Raw genomic sequence first — 15182 nt, forward strand, 5'->3', positions numbered from 1 at the left:
GGAAAAAAAGAACTTTTCCTATAGCAGTTTCAGGACCCTTCTGGCTTCCCTAAACCCACCCTACTAGACGTCGGGAACCACACACTCAGGATCCCTGGAGTAGAGGGAGAAATCAGCCAGACCCAGCGCCCACCCCGTGCCCAGCACTGCGCCCCAGGACAGGCCTGTGGTTTGGACGTAGAAAGGTGTTTGTGATGGTTGTGAAGGAGGTGCCCTGCCCTCATCCGGAGGCCCGGGAGAGGGCAGGTGCTGTGGCTGACCCAGGGGAAGGTCTCCTGTGTGCCGAGCAGGATGGGTATCGGGCATTTGACGACCACCATGTCAGGTCACCTTTGCTGCAGCCCCGTGAGGTGGGCACCATTGTTACCCGCGTCTGAGGGATGAGGAAACTGAGGCAGAGACAGGTTAACCCTAACCCTAACCCTTAGGGCTTCTTCCTGATTGTGGCCGCCCTGCAGGGAGGGGCTGGGCTGGAAGGCTCCTGAGCTCCAGAGGGCAGGAGAGCCTCAGGAGTTTCCCCAACAGTTCTCTTTCTGACCCCAGGACTCAATATGTGTTACGTTAAATATAGAAGTGCCCCTTACAGTGATGGTTTGGGGGGACACCATGTACCCCTAGAGGGTCTAGAGTGGTTGCGATAGGCTTTTTAAAAAGAAAACTTCAGGTTTTTTAGAATTATAAAAAGTGCTACTTGTAATTTAACCCGTAGAATAAATGAAAAACATGAACTGAGGGGACGGGGATCAGGGATGGAGAGAGACTTGAGGGTGTCGCTGGTGCACGTGGTGTGATAATGAGAGAGACCGATTCTGATGTCCTCCTTCGTGGCGGTTGGGACCCAGGCAGGGGACATGCTGGGGCCTCTGCCAGGAGACAGGGGGAGCAGCCTTGAGAGCTGCTCACTCCTCTCCCTGCCCCTCGGGGCCACCTGCGCCTGGGCCCCTGGGTGGAGAATCTGTGAGCGAGGTCCGGTCCTAGCCAGGGCTGCTGCGGGGCAGCTCTACCACCAGATGGCCCTGTGGCTTCGGGCAAGTGGCTTCCCCCTCTGAGCCTCCTGATTTCTCATCTCTGACAGTGATGAGCCCTACTTGCAGGGTGGCTGTGAAGGATTCAGAGTGTGTTAGGGGCAAGAGGCCCCAATTAACCGGTGCCCCAGCTGTCCCGTTTTACAGGTGGGGGAATGAGGCTCAGCAAAGAGAAATAAGAGCGTGTGTAGGAAGGCAGGGTCCTGGTCGGATCCCATCCCGCTCCGGCTCCCTGCCACTTGGGGCAGGCGGGGCCAGGGGAGGCCCCAGGGATCGGGGTCAGGTGGGCGTGACCCAGCCTCAGCCTCTCTGTCCCCACAGAGCTGCCGAAACCACCCCAGGGCGAGGTCCTCCCCACGGCCCCTGAGGAGCTTCCCGAGGCAGTAAGACCATCGGCCCCCTGCGCGGAGCTGGAGGCCCAGACCTCAGAATGTGTTGTGTGCCTGGAACGGGAGGTAAGTCTGGGGCAACAGGCCCAGTGCCTGCCGTCCGGAGCCTCCCGGGCAAAAAACAGGAAATTAAAATGACCCATGATCCCATTACCCAAACATGAGTAATGCTATGTTTTCTGGGCCTTTTTCTTCAAGAGTTTTTTCTCCCACTTAGGAAGTTTCCCTTCGTATATGTATTAACTCATTAAATATCAACAACACAATTTTCTCTGAAGAGACTTTAAAACCTGTTTTTAAAACTAACAAAATTGACGCCTATTATAAAAATTCAGCAATGTAGCACGTAAAATACTCCCCCTCCCCCGAGTGTGATCCTGCTTAGAAAGGTTGCCACGTGAGCAGTTTGATTACCCTATGGTTTGTTTGTTTGTTTGTTTTGTGGCACGGGGCCTCTCACTGTTGTGGAGCACAGGCTCCAGACACGCAGGCCCAGCGGCCATGGCTCACGGGCCCAGCCGCTCCGCGGCATGTGGGATCCTCCCGGACCGGGGCACGAACCCATATCCCCTGCATCGGCAGGTGGACTGTCAACCACTGCGCCACCAGGGAAGCCCTACCCTGTGGTTTTTGCTGGGCTCAGGGAATGCGGTGATACAAGGGGCCTTGGTGGTTATAAATTTAACCAAACCCCTGCTCTGGGCCCTGGAGGTGGCTTCCGAGCTCTTGTTATTACCAACAGTGCTATACTAAACAGCCTTGAACAGAATTTGGAGCACATCCTTGGTTCTTTACTTAGGATAACTTACTAAAAAGAGGAAATGCTAAAGCAAAGAATAGACACACTTCCATGGCTTTTAATCCATAATGCTGGGGTGGTTTTGAGACCGAGGGGGCCGGGCAAAGTGCACAGAAAATCCAAAAATTGGGAACAACGTGCACATCCAGCAGCTGGGCTGGTGAGATAGGGCGGGGCTGTGAAACGTGCGGCTGTTACAGAGAGGGGCAGACAGTGACCATACGGGCGGTGGAGCGTGACGACCGTGCTGTCAGATCTTTGGGGGCCGGGGGCCTCACTTGCCCCATCCCCGGGGAATCAGGCCGGGCTGGTTCCCAGACACTCCCGCACTCTCTCCTCAGGCCCAGATGATCTTCCTCAACTGCGGCCACGTCTGCTGCTGCCAGCAGTGCTGCCAGCCCCTGCGCACTTGCCCGCTGTGCCGCCAGGACATCACCCAGCGCCTCCGCATCTACCACAGCCGCTGAGCGCCGGCCGCCGGCCCGGGCCTGACACCTCCAGCCCCACCTCTGCTACCTGCGGGCCCAGGGCTCCAGCTCCCGCTCTGTTCTCCATGGACTAGTACGGGCCCCTCTGTCCTGGCCCAGGCGGAGACAGGAGTGTTCCTGACCAAGGACAGAGCCAGCGTGAATACCGTGGAGGAGGGAGGACCCCTCGCCGCACGAGGACAGGGTCTGGGGGGTGGGGTACCAGCATGCCTCCCTCTGAGCACAGGCCTGAGTGTCTCAGCTGCCTCTGGCAGTCACGCCCCCCCACCCAGGAGCCTCCTCAGGGGAGCCCGGGCAGTGCTGTCCCACTGGGCAGGGTGGTGGGGGTGCAGGAGGGCCCTGGCCGAGGGGAGAGGTGGGGAGGCCACCGTGTCCTCGGACTGACTGGCCAGAATGTGTTCAGGGCGGGCCTGGGGCCACAGCGACGTCGGCCCCTCCTCGCCTCCCTCTGCTCTCCCCGCACGCTGGGCCCCTCCTCTCCCAGCTCTGCACCTCCTCACCCCACGCAGCTCCAGGGCAGGTACTGAGCTTTGCAGACCCAAAGCAGTAACGTCAATAAACCCATCTCCAGCCGCCTCCTCCAGAGTCATCACTGGGTCCTGATGGAGCCCGGGGAGGGGGAGGGGGTCGCAGCTGAGTCAGAAGGGAAGGGGGGAGGTGCGGTGTTCCCAAAGGTGAAGTTATCCAAACCTCCCTTGTTGCAGGTGGAGAGACCAGGGCTCTAAGAGAAGGGCTCAGAAAGTCTGCGGAGCTCGTGGTGCCGTGTGGGCTGTGCTACGTGCTCTGTTATCGTTACCCCAGACCAGGGGGCTGGATGTCCCGGGCCCTGCGACAGGAACGTGGTGGCGCTGGCTCTGGAGCCTAGAAGCATCTTGAGCCCTGAACCCGTGCAGCCACGCGGTTGTTCACCGCACAGTTGCAGGAGCCGTGCTCCTGGTACTCGCCGTAGAGCTGCGCCTCTGTCGTGCGCCTTCTGGCAGACAGTTCTGAGCCAGGGGCAGCTTTTTCTTTGGGCTACAGGCAGGCCTGCTCGGGGCACCTGGGCTCTGCCTCCAGCTAACTCTGACTCTGGCCAACCTTCCACATCCTAGTTCCCCATCTGGTCAGCAAGGGACACGATGGAGCCCTGACGTAGGCCGGCGGCCACCAGGGAGCCCTGACTGCTCATCGCAGGCACAGCGTAAAGAGCCGGCGGGATGCAGGGGACAGGCCCTCACTCTCCCTGCCTTGTTGTGACAGTCCTGCGGGCTGAAACAGGACGGATGAAAGGCCCATGTGGTGTGAGTCCTGCTTTCCAGGTACCCGGGGGACCTCTGATGGTTTCCCTCCCCACACACCCTGCTGGGCTCTGCTAAGCTAAGAGGGGAGACTGAGGCCTGAGGTGGGCAGGGCCACCTCGCAGAGCACAGTGTTTGGCGGGTCTCCTTGAACCCTCAATAGGCCCCCCCTTTTATAGACGAGGAGCCTGAGGTTGAGTTCAGTGCCTTGCCAAGGTCAACAGCAAGACTGCAGCTGAGCCCCTGCTTCCTCACCTCAGCCCTTAACAAGCCTTCAGCCACTGGCCACCGTCCCCCAAGGTGATGGGGGCCCCATAGCCTCAGCCCAGGTTCCCCGCCTTCCTGGACCTCAGTTTACACATCGGTGAAATGTGACAATGGTGCCCGCCGCCTGGAGCTGCCGTGAGGCTCCTAGTCTTGCAAGTAACGTGCACGGCCCACAGTAAGTACTAGCTGTGTGAGCAGGAGTCTTACACACTGGCATCACTGTTTGGATCTAGTGTGAGCCTCGGGCCCACCCGCCATGGGCACCCAGGGCCACGTGGCCATAAAGTAGCTGCCCTCCTGCCCTCAGCATTGCCCGAGACGGCCAGAGGTGCACCCTGCATGGATCTGGCTGAGGAAGCCGTCTGAGCTGCCAGCAGGCGGGTCACCTACCTGCTGTGTCCCTTCTCTCCAAGCCTCAGTTTTCTCCTCTGTAAAATGGGATAATAGAACTCTGGCCATGCACCTGTAAGCACTCGGGTCAAGCGGCCATCCCAGAAAGTAGAGGTACACAGGTGCTCCTAGTCCGTCTCCAGCAAAGGTCTCACCCTGCTGGGACCACACATGGGCCACTGGCTTTAAATAAAGCATTTATTGATTAGTAGAAGCTTAAACAGTTTGCATAATATTTTCAATACAAGATTTGAGGATGATTTGGAAAACCACAAAAGAAGGCACCAAAGGAGAGCATCTTCAGACGGAACGTGTTGGTAAAAGAGGTTAGTGAGGCGTTGAGTTTAGGGCTTGGGGGACTGGGGGGGGCGGGGGTCCCTGAGCACCAGCCAGTGCTTCACGTCCTGTGGGTCCCAGGGCCCGGTCCAGGAAGGAGATGAGGGGATGGAGGAGGCAGGGCTGGGATGGCGTTGACGACCCTGAAGGACTCGGTTTCTGCCCTGCCCACCCTCCCCTCCCCTCCCCTCCAAGCAGCAGGGGAGGGGGTGTGGGAAGGCCAGGAGGCCCCAGCCCCTGGGGATGGTCTCGGCTTGACCCTCACCCCAGGAAGGGGGATGGCTGGGCCTCCACGTGACTCAGGACATTTAAAGAGTCCTGGAGTTTTCAGGATGGGGTGACCGGAAACTCAGAGCACAAGGGGCCGAGCCCCAGCCTGACGCAAGAGCTCAGTGGTGCCCTGGGGTGCCTCGGCCCATCCTCCTGCCCCTCACGAGCCCCGCAGCTCCCTGGGAGGACAACGCGTACCTTGGAAGTGGCCTGCAGAGTCCACACCCACCCGGCCCTGCCACTGAGCAACATGCCACCGCCCCCCACCCCCCGAGCCCAGCACGGGGACAGAGGAACTCCGGAGACTGGACCCCAGCAAGTGGAGGGGGAGGCAACGGCCCAGCTTCCAGCAGCCCTCCATCTGCCACCGCGCCCACCCTCCCAGCAGTACCTCTGCAGAGGTCACGCCCTCCTTCCCTCAGACACGCCCTCTCCCTCCTCTCCCCAGACCAGCCCATTCCAGGCCTTTCTTGTTCTCTCCTCAGGCCCACGGCCCCATCCCCCTCCGCGAGGCAGCTCTCCCCCAGCCTGAAGGCCCCTCCTTGCACATCCCCTCACCCGGGGCAGGACAGCAAGGCCAGTATCCTCTGGGGCCCAGCCGGGAGGAGGGAGGAGCGGGGCCAAGACGGGCCTCAGCGCTCCGTCTTCCTGGTTCCAGCGAGCCCCTTGGTGCGAGCAGAGGATCCATGGGCTTTGTGTCACAGCAGATGCTACTCTTACGCCCTCTTCCCAAGGAGGGCAAGACCCACGAGGGAAACGGGCCACAGAGGCGGGGCAGGGACGCAGGACTCAGGGACCCAGGGCCACCGCGTGCTCCCAGCCCCCTCCGCTGTGCTCTGCCCCCGGCAGGAGGAGGAAAGCCGAGATCATCCCACATAAGAGAAAACAGACCGACCAAGTGTGACCAAACCCAATAAAGTGACTCAGGTGGGCCCGTCTCCGCCCCAGAGGTGCCACACCAGCCTGGCCCCATCCCCACCTGGAAGGCATAGATCCAGCGCTCCCCGCCCAGAGCCGAGCCTTCCAGTGCCTCAGGGAGTGGCCCGTGCGCCATGTCCAACAGAAGCTCGGGGGCGACTGGCCTAGAACTCAGTCTGCACCCCTGCACCGTCCTCGGTGGTGGTATGGATTGGGGGGCGGCCGCCAGGGCCGGACACCTGCTCCCCGGTCTCCTGGTCACTAGGCTTGGGAGGCTCGAGGTCCGAGGCCTTTCCAGGCGGGAGCTGCCGGAGGGGTGAGGCAGGGGGTGAGGCGGCCTCAGGGGCTGCCCCGGGCTGGGGGCTCTCCTGGGCGGGGGCCCCATTGAGCAGGGGGCCGGCCAGCGGGGGGCTCTCAGCCTGCAGATCCCGGGCCAGCAGACCACGGAGCTCGGTGATGCTGTCTGCGGACGCAGGTGGTAGGGGCTCAGGGACCGCCTCGAAGGGCAGCCCCACCTCCTCGTCCTGGACCACGGACACCACCTGCTTGGCACGCCGGCGCTTTTCCGAGAGGGTGGCTGCTTCCGGGATGCCAGGGCTGCCGGGGTCCCCACCACTGTCACTGCTGCCGCTGTACTCCTCGCCCCAGTCGATGGGCAAGCCCTCGGCCAGCAGATGCAGGTTGGGGTCGCTGTTGTGCATGACCACGCTGTCCCGGTACAGGTTGTGCTTCCTCTGCACGGCGGCCTCCTTCACAGCTACAGGACAGGAGGGCGGTGTCGGGACATTGACCACGGGGCTGACGGCCGCCAGCACACCCTACACTGCCCAGCTGTGACCTGCATCAGCCCCCAGAGGCCCCCCTCGGCCTAAGTGGGTGCTGTGACTGGGACGAGGCTTATTTCAGGCCTCAATGCCGGGAAGCAGGGGCTGTGACCCTACACCCTGTCACTCACCTGATGCTCCCCAAAATGTCAAGGACCCACAAACAAACTAAGGCACAGGGATGCGATGCTACCCTCCTGGGGCCACACCGCTAGTAGTGGGCCCACCCCAGCCCACAGCATAAGTCCTCTTTTCTTTGTAGCTTAGCTGACCCCACCAGGAAGACCTCTGGGCGGCCACCTCCACCACCCTCCAGGCAGTAAGGGTCCCAACAGCAGCACCATCCCCCCAGCTCTGCAGTCAGCCCCCGGGGGCCGGGAGGCACGCACCCTGCAGGATGTCCTTCATGACCGTCTGCAACACCACCTCCTCATATGTGTTCTCCACCAGGATGAACCTGGCAAAGTCCTCGAATATCAGCTCCTGGAACCGGGACAGCTCCTGCCGGGTGGGGGTGTGGGTGGGGCAGAGAGAGGGGAGGCCAGGACTGTTGGTCAGGCCCAGGGCTGGGGCTAGCGGGGGAGGGGAGGGGGAAAAGGGGGGAGAGGAGGGGGGGAGACGAGGGAGAGGAGGAGACGGGGGAGGGGGGAGAGTGGGGAGAGGGGGGAGAGTGAGGAGAGAGGGGAAAGGCGGGGAGGAAGGAGGAGGAGAGGGGAGAGGGAGGGGAGGGAGGAGGGGAAAGGGGAGGGGGGAGAGGGAGGAGAGAGGGGAGAGTGGGGAGAGGGGAGAGTGAGGGGAGTGAGGGGGAGTGAGGGGAGAGTGGGGAGTGGGGGAGTGAGGGGAGAGTGGGGAGTGGGGGAGTGAGGGGAGAGTGGGGAGTGAGGGGAGAGTGGGGAGTGGGAGAGTGGGGCGTGTGTGGAGAGTGGGGAGAGTGGGGGGAGAGTGGGGAGAGGGGAGACTGAGGAGAGGGGAGAGTGGGGCGTGTGCGGAGAGTGGGGAGAGTGAGGAGACTGGGGATAGTGGGGAGAAGGGAGAGTGAGGAGAGGAGAGGGAAGAGTGGGGAGAGGGGTGAGGGGGAGAGTGGGGAGAGTCAGGAGAGGGGTGAGGGGGAGAGTGGGGAGAGTCAGGAGAGGGGAGAGAGGGGAGAGTGAGGAGAGAGGAGACTGGGGAGAGGGGAGAATGAGGAGAGGGAGAGTGAGGAGAGGGGAGAGTGGGGAGAGTGAGGAGAGGGGAGAGCGGGGAGAGTGGGGAGAGGGGAGAGTGAGGAGAGGGAAGAGTGGGGAGAGGGAAGAGTGGGGAGAGTGGGGAGAGGGGTGAGTAGGGGAGAGGGGAGAGTGAGGAGAGGGAAGAGTGGGGAGAGTGAGGAGAGGGAAGAGTGGGGAGAGCGAGGAGAGCGGGGAGAGGGGAGAGCGGGGAGCGCGGGGAGAGGGGTGAGTAGGAGAGGGGGGAGAGGGGTGAGTAGGAGAGGGGGGAGAGGGGTGAGTAGGAGAGGGGGGAGAGGGGTGAGTAGGAGAGGGGGGAGAGGGGGGAGAGCGGAGAGTGGGGAGGGGGAGAGTGGGGAGAGTGAGGAGAGGGGTGAGGAGGAGAGTGAGGAGAGGGGAGAGTGGGGAGAGTGAGGAGAGGGGTGAGGGGGAGAGCGAGGAGAGGGGTGAGGGGGGAGAGTGAGGAGAGGGGAGAGTGGGGAGAGTGAGGAGAGGGGAGAGTGGGGAGAGTGGGGAGAGAGAGGGGAGAGTGGGGAGAGAGAGAGGGGAGAGTGGGGAGAGAGAGAGGGGAGAGTGGGGAGAGAGAGGGGAGAGTGGGGAGAGAGAGAGGGGAGAGTGGGGAGAGAGAGAGGGGAGAGTGGGGAGAGAGAGAGGGGAGAGTGGGGAGAGAGAGAGGGGAGAGTGGGGAGAGAGAGAGGGGAGAGTGGGGAGAGAGAGAGGGGAGAGTGGGGAGAGAGAGAGGGGAGAGTGGGGAGAGAGAGAGGGGAGAGTGGGGAGAGTGAGGAGAGTGGGGAGAGTGAGAAGAGGGGAGGTGGGGAGAGGAAGAGAGTGGGGAGAGGAAGAGAGTGGGGAGAGGAAGAGAGTGGGGAGAGGAAGAGAGTGGGGAGAGGAAGAGAGTGGGGAGAGGAAGAGAGTGGGGAGAGGAAGAGAGTGGGGAGAGGAAGAGAGTGGGGAGTGCGGAGAGGAGTGAGGGGAGAGGAGGAGTGAGGCGAGAGAGTGGAGAAACGGGGAGGGAGAGGAGAGGGGAGCGGAGGGAGTGAGGAGAGGGGAGAGAAGAGGGGGAGAGGAGTGAGGGGAGGGGAGAGGGGTGGGGAGGCGAGTGAGGAGAGGGGAGAGGAGGAGAGAGTGGGGAGAGTGGAGAAAAGAGGGGGAGGAGGGGGAGGGGAGAAGAGGAGGGAGAGGAGTGGTGAGGGGAGGGGGAGAGGAGAAGAGGGGTGAGGAGGGGAGGGGAGGGGAGTGAGGGGAGGGGGAGAGGGGAGAAAAGAGGAGAGAGGGGAGGGGAGAGGAGTGAGGGGAGGGGAGTGAGGAGAGGGGTGAGGAAGGGAGTGGGGAACGCAGTGGGGGGAGGGGAGGGAGAGGAGTGGGGAACGCAGTGGGGGAGGGGAGGGAGAGGAGTGGGGAACGCAGTGGGGGGAGGGGAGGGAGAGGAGTGGGGGAGAGGGCGCACTCACCGACTTGCAGGTGGGCGCCAGCTTCTTCAGCAGGAATGGGATGGTGATCTGCAGCAGAGCCTCCCGGAAAAAGCGCTTCCGCACGGTGCTGCTGTCATAGTCGTATTTCTGCCAGGAAGAGCGGCCAGGGCACAGGAGACTCTGGGTCAGGGAGCTCCACCGGTCCCAGTCTGACCCGAGCCCCAGCACCCCCCTGGGTGGAGGGGTGGGGCCTGGCCGGGCGGCTCACCTTCAGCACCCGCTCCAGGATGCGCTGGATGGACTTGCACAGCTCCTCCTTGGTGGGCCCCTTCCCCAGCTCCTGGTGCAGGAGGGTCTCGAAGGTGTACACCGCGTTGTCCATTTGCTGCCGGCAGGGCACACCACGGGGCACGTGAAAGGGGTGCCCGCCGGGAGGAGGGGGCACCTGTGTGCTCAGCTGCCCGTTCACTCACTCACTCCTGTACTGTCTGGTGTGCTGGCTCAGGGCCGGGCACCGGGGCCACTCCCTGCCTCAGGGAAACAGAGGCCCTGGGCCCTGTGGGAAGGGGCTTAAGGAGCAAGACCCCAGAGGAAGGGGTCTCTGAGACCCAAAAGATGAGTCTGAATTAGCCAGGGGGGGGGGCGAGGGACAGGGTCCAAACAGACCAGAGAGCAGAGTAGCGGAGAGCACGCGGGGGCCGAGTGTGGCTGCAGTGAGGCCCGTGGGGACGACGAGGAGGGGGCTGGGGAGGAAGGCCGCAGAGGCAGCCTCTTCCCCAGGAGATGGGGACCTGGGGACGGCGGGGGCAGCTGGGGTAGCACCCTGGGCTCACCTCACGCATGAGGATCTGGGCTCGCTGCTTGAACACAGACGTGCTGGACACGTCAAAACGCTGCTGCAGCCCATCGAGCCGCAGCGGCTCCATCTTCTCATAGCAGCTCTGCATCTTGAGGGGGTGGTACGCCAGCTGGGACAGCTTCTCCATGTACTGCAGGGAGGCAGAGACACGCGGGACCTGAGCTGGGGCCGCCAGAGGAGCCAGGCAGCCCCCCAGCCCCTGGGCCCGGCACCCGGGAAGGCCATCCGGGGGTGGCGGTCACAAGGGCAAGCGCTGGAGGACCCGGGACAGGAAGCATGAGGATCTGAAGGCAGGAGGAGTGGGGTCCAGCAGCACAACGTGTGGGGAGAGGCCAGCCCGGCGCTGGGTGACCTTGGGCAAATCGCTCACCTTCTCTTAGCCTCCAAGTCACGAGCTGGTTTTTCATGATCTCTAAGGTCTTCTATGGCTCTCAAATTCTATGATTATTATTGTCAATGGACTCCTCAGTTTGGGGTGTAGAAGACGCTGAGATTACAGGACCAATTCTGTCTACACCTGACAACTATGTGGGGTTCCAGGCAGCCGACTACCCCAATATGGGGTCTGTGGAAGACCGTTCACCCCGAGAACCAGAGCACTCAGAAGTGAGAGAGGCTGGCTGCATTTGTGGGGTGCACGCAGACCCTCCGTTCACAGGTTATGCCCCGGAGGGGAGCGGCCAGCCCTGATCACAGTGAGGGCCTGACGGGGGCCAGACCAAACCCAAACCCGGGGCCATGCCTGGCTCACCTCGCCCAGCTTGTCGATGCCGCCCTCATTGATGACGTTCAGGTTCATGTCGGTGACCTCCTTGAAGAAGACGTCCCGCACTTCGGTGAAGCCCTGGCTGGTGGGCACCATCAGGGCCTCCAGTATGGACGGGATATAGGGCTGGACATGATTCCGGACACACACCTCCGCCTTGGGGAGGATGGAGGCTGCGCAGAGGGAGCTGGTTAGCGGATGGCATCCCCGGTAGCAACTCCCACCATCCCAGACCCCCAGGCTAGAGGCAGGCGGTCGTATTATTCTTTAAAGAAAACCACTGGTGACAACATTAGCAAACTGAAGGATTCTTGAGGAACGGCTGATAATGCAGCACAAATAACAGGGAGTTCCGAGACTGGACCCTGATGTTCCTGACACTGTGACGGCAAGAAACTAAGAAAACGGCTAGTGTGAAGGTCTCTAGGTTGGCAGTTTTTCTGTTCAGCTAGAGGAAGAGAACTCACCTTTGGGGGTCTTGCTCCTTCGTTTAAAAAAAAAATGGAAAACACTTCAGTGGCTTCAATGAGCCTCTGGGTTTTGCAAACCCCGATTCTGCCCTGGAATGGTGTGGCCTGACTCAGCCCACCTATGGAAAAGGCTGCTTCCCTGTGGGCAGGGACCGTCTCCAGGACATTCTGACCAAGGCATTTTTTAGCCAGGGGGTGTTTTGACGTCCCTCCTTCTCCCCTGCCCAGCTAACATTATTTGTTCCACACAATAAATGTCAACTCTCGGGGTCCTCCCCAGCTCACAGTGAGCACAGCGGTTAGAGAATAACCTCGGGCAACTGACAACAGTCACAACTGTGGCCAGCGTGTGACGGATGACAAGTGAGTGAAGAGATCCCATCAGGCTCGGAACAGAAAGGAGCATCAGCTGACCAGAAAGGCTGGCTGAATGTGAATCACCGAAGTCAAGCTGATGTCGCTAAAATGACACATGGTAGATCTGATGACAAAGATGAAGAGAAGGCTTGAACCTCCTCAGCGTCATTTAGGTCACCAAGATCTGAGTCTATAGAAATAACAGCTGACAAACAACTCCCAGGGGTTGGAAGAACAATGCCTCAGATTTGATTCTGGTGTTTCAAAAGTAATCAATGAATCAAGTCCTTCCTGTGAAATGCAAACGGATCCCTGAAACAGGCAGGAGGGACCCCCTGACCCCGGAGGGCGGGTGGTCCCAGCACGTCCACCAGGTGATGACAGCCATAGCAGGTGGCCCTCCTACCTCGGATCTTGCTGGCCAGATGCTCCTTGGAGGTGATGATCTGGTCCATGTCGGTGCGGATGACCGCCTCCATGGCCGGCCGGGCCAGCTGCAGCTTGGACAGCACGGCCTCCAAGCGTGCCTTGGCCTGTTCATACACCATGCGGTACACGGTGTCCGAGATCTGTGGGCAGGGCGGAGGTGTCAGCGCCAGGCCGAGGGTGCCAGGCGGCTGCAGGCCCCCCACCCCTGCTCCCAAGCCCAGGCCTGCCCACCTGGATCCACTGCCGCTGTCGCTCCTGCGGTTTCCCCTTCAGCCGGGGGGCGAGCTCTGCCTTCAGCTCAGGGCCCAGCTCCTCCATCACCAGGTTGCTCAGGATCTAGGACCGGGAGGCACAGGCCGGGGCAGGGGTCGGAGCATGCCCAGCCCCTCCATATTCCGGCAAGCCCGGCCACTCAAACCCCCCCTCAAAGAGCTGCTCTGGGCTTCCCTGGTGGCGCAGTGCTTGAGAGTCCGCCTGCCGATGCAGGGGACACGGGTTCGTGCCCCGGTCCGGGAAGATCCCACATGCCGCAGAGCGGCTGGGCCCGTGAGCCATGGCCGCTGAGCCTGCGCGTACGGAGCCGGTGCTCCGCCACGGGAGAGGCCACAGCAGTGAGAGGCCTGCGTACCGCAAAAAAAAAAAAAAGCTGCTCTTTGCTCCACGTCTCCATTGCCCTCCCTCCTAAGCATCATTCCCACAGGTCCCAGCTCACCTGCTTGGGTGTCCTGTAGGATCCTGTAGGGGCCCCACCTCAGGACCATTGCACAGGCTGCCACCCTGTCTGGAATACCACACTCTTCCCCCCTTGCCTGCACATGCAAGTGTGTGCGTTTACTTGTCACACGTCTGTTTCTCCTTCTAGGCAGCTCCCTGAGGGCCAGGACTGCGTCCCTCTTACAGTGCACCCCAGCACCTAGTCCAGGGTCGGTGCTCAGTTAATGACTGAACAAAATAACAAGCAGCCCCTGCTGCGGGATCACCTCAGCCTCCACCCGTCCGAACCTGCAGCCAGGCTCCAGAGCCCTTGCCTGGGCCCCGCGCTGACTTGCGCAGCCTCCCCGCCAGCCTCCATGGCCTCACCTGCAGCTCGTTCCCACACAGCATCTCCCAGGTGCCGTACAGCTCCTTGGACTGGCGGTACATGCGGATGGCGTCCGTGAACGCGGGGCCCTCCACCTTGGAGTCCTCGGGGATCCCTGCCCGGGAGAGGGATGTAGAGAGGAGGTCGGTAGGATGGCCCGTGCCCTCCACCGAGACCAATGGGTTGACTGCCCAAACTCCCCCCACCTCTGACCCCCACGGCTCTTGTAGTAACAGCATCAGTAGTTGTTGCAGTGACAGTAACGATGAGAACCCACCAGCAGCAGTGGACAGTAAGACAGCCCTGCTTTGTATCCTCATCTCCTTCAATCCTCCCAACCAGCCCGAGCTGTGGGCACTGTTGTTTCCTCTGCTTTTCCAGATGAAGAAACAGGCTCCGAGGTCAGGCCACTGCCGAGGGTCCAAGGCCAGTGAGCAGCAGAGCCAGGACCAGAAGCCATCACCACCACCAAGGAGAGGCCACCCAGCATGGCAGACGGCATACCAGAGGCGCAGAGACCCTCCCTCCACCAGGGGCCTGCCAACCTCCCCCGCGAAGGGCAGGACAGTAAACACTCTCAGCTTTGTGGGCCAGACGATCTCCGTCCCAGCCACTCAACCTGCCGTTGTAGCAGGAAAGCAGCCGCAGGCGGTGTGTGAACAAACGAGCCATAAAACTGGATTTATTAAAATAGGCGATGAGCCCAATTTGCCTCGTAGCCTCGCTGCAGGTCATTGAACCCTAAGGGACCTCAGTTCTCCCTTGTGAATAGTGGGAACAATGACCAGCCTGGCCTCACACACCCACTGTGGGGCTGCAGGGACCACAGTGTGGACTGCGGAGGCAGGGCCTGAGGGCGGGCCCAGCAGGCACCACGTCGCACTTTATTAGTAACTGCAGCCACGAATGGCTCCCGCTGCCCTGGGCCCGCCTTGCTCACCGCCGTGCATCCAGGGGGCTGGAAATACCACTTCTCACTCCTGTCGATGATGGTGGCGGTGGTGGCCCAGATGAGTTTGCCCACCTCCCCCGTGCTGGTGAGGGGGTCAGTGAACAAGGCGTGGGCCTCAGACTGGGCGCTGGGGAGGCAGGCTGCAGGAAGTCGCAACATCTGACTTCGGGACGAACGTGGTTAAACACCTCGCAGCCGGCCAGCTGGCGGCTACCCTGGCCACGAGCCTGTGACCGAAGGGGAACTGGCAGCCAGTGCCTCCAAAACCCCGACCTCCACGGCAGTGACCACGGGCTGAGTCACCCCCCCCAGAGAAGAGGCCCCTCTCTGGCGTGGGGAGAACCCCTCCCCCTCCACATCCGCTGACCCAGGAATCACCCTGCCTGGTGGGGCTGGAAGAGAGCTCAGAGGTGGGGAAACTGAGGCCCAGCCCCAGCCCTGCAGTGGCAGCTCCGTGGACCGGGATGGGGGCGTGAGGGGCGTCTCACCCTGCATTTCAGGGACCTGAGATGAGGAGGGAGTGACAGGGGCAGAGCAGGGGTGTCCCAGCTGGGGTGCCGCGCAGAGCCCTGGGGTGAGTGCTGCCCAGCTGGGCCGGGGAGGAAGCCCCTCAGGCTTAAGGAGGGGCACCGTCTCCCAGAGACCAGGTTTTGCCTAGAACAATCCAGCCG

The 15182-nt window shown here is 61.7% G+C and overlaps 2 protein-coding genes and 1 long non-coding RNA gene across 20 annotated transcripts in view; 2 read left to right on the forward strand and 1 right to left on the reverse strand.

The window, feature by feature from the left end:
* The window catches only part of LRSAM1 (leucine rich repeat and sterile alpha motif containing 1), a 46072-nt gene extending 40908 nt beyond the window's left edge, over positions 1 to 5164 (forward strand). For 5 of the 6 annotated variants that reach the window (XM_033427161.2, XM_049711559.1, XM_049711560.1 and 2 more), the window contains 2 exons: positions 1347 to 1480; positions 2555 to 5164. In XM_033427161.2, coding sequence (XP_033283052.2) covers positions 1347 to 1480; positions 2555 to 2680 — 260 coding nt within the window. In that variant the 3' untranslated portion in view covers positions 2681 to 5164. The remainder of the gene's footprint in view (positions 1 to 1346; positions 1481 to 2554) is intronic. The other variant, XR_007478154.1, reaches the window with a different exon arrangement.
* The window catches only part of NIBAN2 (niban apoptosis regulator 2), a 53084-nt gene continuing 42717 nt past the window's right edge, over positions 4816 to 15182 (reverse strand). For 3 of the 5 annotated variants that reach the window (XM_033427156.2, XM_033427158.2, XM_033427160.2), the window contains 9 exons: positions 13559 to 13674; positions 12710 to 12814; positions 12456 to 12618; positions 11208 to 11395; positions 10431 to 10586; positions 9866 to 9982; positions 9637 to 9777; positions 7373 to 7484; positions 4816 to 6916 (listed from right to left, as the gene is read on the reverse strand). In XM_033427156.2, coding sequence (XP_033283047.2) covers positions 6324 to 6916; positions 7373 to 7484; positions 9637 to 9777; positions 9866 to 9982; positions 10431 to 10586; positions 11208 to 11395; positions 12456 to 12618; positions 12710 to 12814; positions 13559 to 13674 — 1691 coding nt within the window. In that variant the 3' untranslated portion in view covers positions 4816 to 6323. The remainder of the gene's footprint in view (positions 6917 to 7372; positions 7485 to 9636; positions 9778 to 9865; positions 9983 to 10430; positions 10587 to 11207; positions 11396 to 12455; positions 12619 to 12709; positions 12815 to 13558; positions 13675 to 15182) is intronic. The other 2 variants (XM_004269194.4, XM_033427157.2) reach the window with 1 other exon arrangement.
* LOC125964870 (uncharacterized) lies at positions 7626 to 9000 on the forward strand. Of its 9 annotated transcripts, none has more exons than XR_007478155.1 (5): positions 7626 to 7653; positions 7936 to 8002; positions 8171 to 8296; positions 8567 to 8714; positions 8941 to 9000. It is a non-coding gene; the product is annotated as an uncharacterized LOC125964870 (long non-coding RNA). The 9 variants fall into 9 exon arrangements; XR_007478158.1 differs by having other exon boundaries at positions 8171 to 8275; positions 8576 to 8714; XR_007478157.1 differs by having other exon boundaries at positions 8171 to 8243; positions 8564 to 8714.

Source organism: Orcinus orca, chromosome 6, assembly GCF_937001465.1.
Source record: "Orcinus orca chromosome 6, mOrcOrc1.1, whole genome shotgun sequence".
Taxonomy (NCBI): Eukaryota; Metazoa; Chordata; class Mammalia; order Artiodactyla; family Delphinidae; genus Orcinus; species Orcinus orca.